At 67.4% G+C, this 3207-nt stretch overlaps 2 protein-coding genes across 2 annotated transcripts in view; both read right to left on the reverse strand.

Annotated features, from left to right (window-relative positions):
• EMIHUDRAFT_445673 (hypothetical protein) overlaps positions 1 to 258 on the reverse strand; it is a 1254-nt gene extending 996 nt beyond the window's left edge. Inside the window, exons 1-2 of the mRNA XM_005767460.1 lie at positions 187 to 258; positions 1 to 111 (exon numbers count right to left, since the gene is read on the reverse strand). The gene's annotated coding sequence lies outside the window, so the exon portion shown is untranslated. The remainder of the gene's footprint in view (positions 112 to 186) is intronic.
• A 194-nt stretch (positions 259 to 452) lies between these two features.
• Positions 453 to 1318, reverse strand: EMIHUDRAFT_459390 (hypothetical protein; the record flags this gene model as incomplete). The annotated part of the gene is made up of 2 exons (XM_005767461.1): positions 553 to 1318; positions 453 to 466 (listed from the first exon to the last, which is right to left on the reverse strand). Exons 1-2 carry the CDS (start codon positions 1250 to 1252, stop codon positions 453 to 455), a joined length of 714 nt encoding a protein of 237 aa, XP_005767518.1. The 5' UTR covers positions 1253 to 1318.
• Positions 1319 to 3207: the final 1889 nt, after the last annotated feature.

Here is a 3207-nt window from a genome sequence, read left to right on the forward strand (position 1 = left end):
GAGGCAGCGCCGGCGCGAGGATCGCGAAGCTGAGCGCGAGGACGGCGAAGCCGGAAGCAGTAACCGCCTTGTACAAGCGCGACGAGGAGGGGAAGAGGTCGACGAGCCCGCCTAGCGCGACAGGGCGGGGGGTGAGGCGGGGTGAGGCGAGGCGGGGAGGCGCAGGCCGGGGCGGGCGGGCGTTGCCGATCGGGACCGAGCACAGGGTGTACACGACGGACGAGTACATGAAGACGAAGGAGACGAGTGAGGCCGAGGCGTAAAAGGGCGGCGCGCTCAGCCGGTACGAGAGCGTCGGGTCCAGCGTGGCGACCACGCCGCCCGACAGCATCGTCGAGCCCAGCCCCAGCAGCACCGACGCGCCGCAGAGTGGAGAAGCGCACACTGCGCCAGCCGACGCCCCTCTCCGCGCCTCGCCGGCGCCGCCGGCAGCGACGTCCTCGAGGCCGAGCTCAGCAGCGCCCGCCTTGGCCGTCGCCGGCGAGACGGGCTCGTCCGGCGCGTCCTCCCGCCCGCCCGCCCCCGGCGTGTCCTCGGCCCTTCCCTCCCCACCAGCGCCGTCGCTGCTGATGCCGCCGGCGGGCATGATAGCGCGGAGCGGCAAGACGAGCGCGAGCGAGGCGAGGGCGCAGACGAAGAAGGGGAAGCGGAAGCGCATGCCCATGCTCCCGTCCGCGGGCAGGTCGTAGAGCACGCCGCCCACCACCGGCCCTACCATGCACCCCACGCCGGAGATGGTGCCGATGGAGGCCATCACCGTGCCGAGCCGGTCTGGAAACTGCTGCGTGGCGAGGATGATGGCGGCGTTCTCCGCGACCGAGCCGAGCAGCCCGCTAAGCCAGTAGAAGCCCAGGAAGCCCCACTTGTACTGCGCCGTCTCGCCGCCCCACGCGTCCACCGCGTCGGGAGTGAGTCCGAACGCCAGCGTCAGCACCGACGTCAGCTGCAGCCCGAGTGAGATGGCCGTGCGCGTGCCGAGCCGCTGGACGATTTGCGGCGCAAACAGCGACGTCAGCGACATTCCCGCCGGGTACGCCGCGAAGATGAGCCCGTTGAAGCTGCCGCTGATGCCCCACGCCGTCGCGACGGGCGTGAAAAAGGCGGAAAGGAAGGTGGCGATGACATAGCGCAGGAAGAGAACGCTGTACACCCCGATGAGCAGCAGTCCGCGCGGAGGCTCTGCTGCCCGCTGCTCGTCTTCGTGCTGCTCGTCAGAGCGCTGCCCTCCGTCGAGGAGGTTGTCATCTGCCATGTATTAGCAGGACTGCCCCTCGTGCCTGCTGGTTGACTAAGGTGGATCTTGCCATAGCGGGAGGGTTCGCACCTCAATGAGGTAGGGTACTGTTGAATCAAAGTCTGTGCAAGTGTGAACAGCAGGTTCTGACCACGGGCGCCGCAGGCGTCCAGGTGATAGCCCTGTATAGGCAATGCATACGCCTAGTCGGGCCTCAGATCGCCCGACCGCGTCCCGGTGCTCTGAGAGAGAGAATTCTTGATACGAAACCACGACGACACACACCAGTCGACTCGCATCGGTTGCCTCCATGAACGGCGGAGCTATTCTCGCGCCCACACCACACCTGGCTCCAACGTGGACACGCCCATAGCTGGGGACACTACTAGGTCACGCATGGCATCACAGAAGTTTTATCTCTGGGCCCCGAAAGGCATCTCTAGCAGTGTCGTTACACATGCCCCCTCCCCTCCTGGGCGCATGCGCCTCACGTCTCGCCAGAGCATAAGCCCTTGGCGTGTGGCGAGACGAGTTTTTCGCCATCGCAGCGAGCAGCAAGCCGCCCGCCGCAAACAGCCGGAGGCCTCGCCGCGGCACTGGCTGCGCCGCGGTCCCGCACCCGTCGACGCAGCTCCCCCCGCGGAAGACCGCGCGTAGCAACGTCTTGACGATCGAGATGAGCGTGCCTGAAGCTCGCCCACCTACTGCCCCTGAGAGTTGGTTATTGAGTGGGATCAGCTCCCCCCCTTGGGATCGAAGCCGCCACAACCTCACACCCAACATCCCAGGCGGGATCAGAAGGGGACTCCACACCGGACACCGCCCGGGCACAGCCCCCCTACCCGTCGGATCGCACAGAGGGCCCCCTCGGAGCAGCCCACACACAATCACGCATCGGCAGATTGAGTGCCTGAGTCAGGCAGACAGCACAGACAAGAGGAGAGAGAGGAGAGAGAGAGAGAGAGAGAGGAGAGAGGAGAGGGTGAGGGTGTGAACACACGTGAGGAGTGGGGGAGGGTGTCTGTGGTGGGTTGTAGTCATACTACGTGGTTAGAACCACGCGCCCCTCAGGAGCTTAAGGTAGAGTGGAGCGCCCTAGACGCCTCAGTGCCTCCCACCGGGTGAGACCATCCGGATCTTTCCACCGCGCCCTCCGGGCTGAGTGGTCCCCGCGATGGCCCACGGTCCTCCGTCGCCTGGTTGAACCCCCTGCCTCCCGGTTGACCCCCCGGTCCCCGTACTCCACCATGAAATAAACTCAAAGTCCACCACAGCCACCACCCTCCACCTCCACCGTCGAGCCGCGATCGCTGCCGCCCGCGACGCCGCCCGCCGCGTCAGATAGCCGCGACGCGCGCATCGAGTCGCGTCGGAGAGCCGCGCCGCACCAGCAGCAGCATCTGCACCACCAGCAGCAGCAGCAGCACCACCACCACCACCCGAGAGAGAAGCGCACCTGCCCGACGCCGCCCGCCGCGTCAGACGCTCGCGACGCGCGCGTCGAGCCCAGTCGCACAGCCGCGCCGCGCCAGCAGCAGCATCGGCACCAGCAGCAGCAGCACCACCACCACCAGCACCAACAGAGACAGGCAGTGCAGGCGCAGAGGCGCTCGCAGAGCGGCGCTCAGCGCCGCGCACGCCACGCTGCGGACCGTCGGGCGAGCGCACCGTACGTCGGCGGCGAGCCGCGTCGCCAGCCGTCTCGCGAGAGAGCGGCGCCGCCGCGTGCGCGCAGCAGCCGCCGCGGCAGAGGCCAGCCGCGGCGACGTCCGCACTAACGGATAACGGCCATTGGCGGTTTCTCTCTCTCTCTCTCTCTCTCCGGTGCTCTGTGGTCGGATTTGTGACGCCGCCGCACCGCGCCGCGGCCGGGGGCCCTCCGGAGGCCGAGGATGGCCGTGACGGACCGGGACGAGCTCTGGGAGGTTCAATGTCAGTGTATATATTGTAGAGACTAACCATTGCACAATATC

This window comes from Emiliania huxleyi, assembly GCF_000372725.1.
Source record: "Emiliania huxleyi CCMP1516 unplaced genomic scaffold EMIHUscaffold_492, whole genome shotgun sequence".
Taxonomy (NCBI): domain Eukaryota; phylum Haptophyta; order Isochrysidales; family Noelaerhabdaceae; genus Emiliania; species Emiliania huxleyi.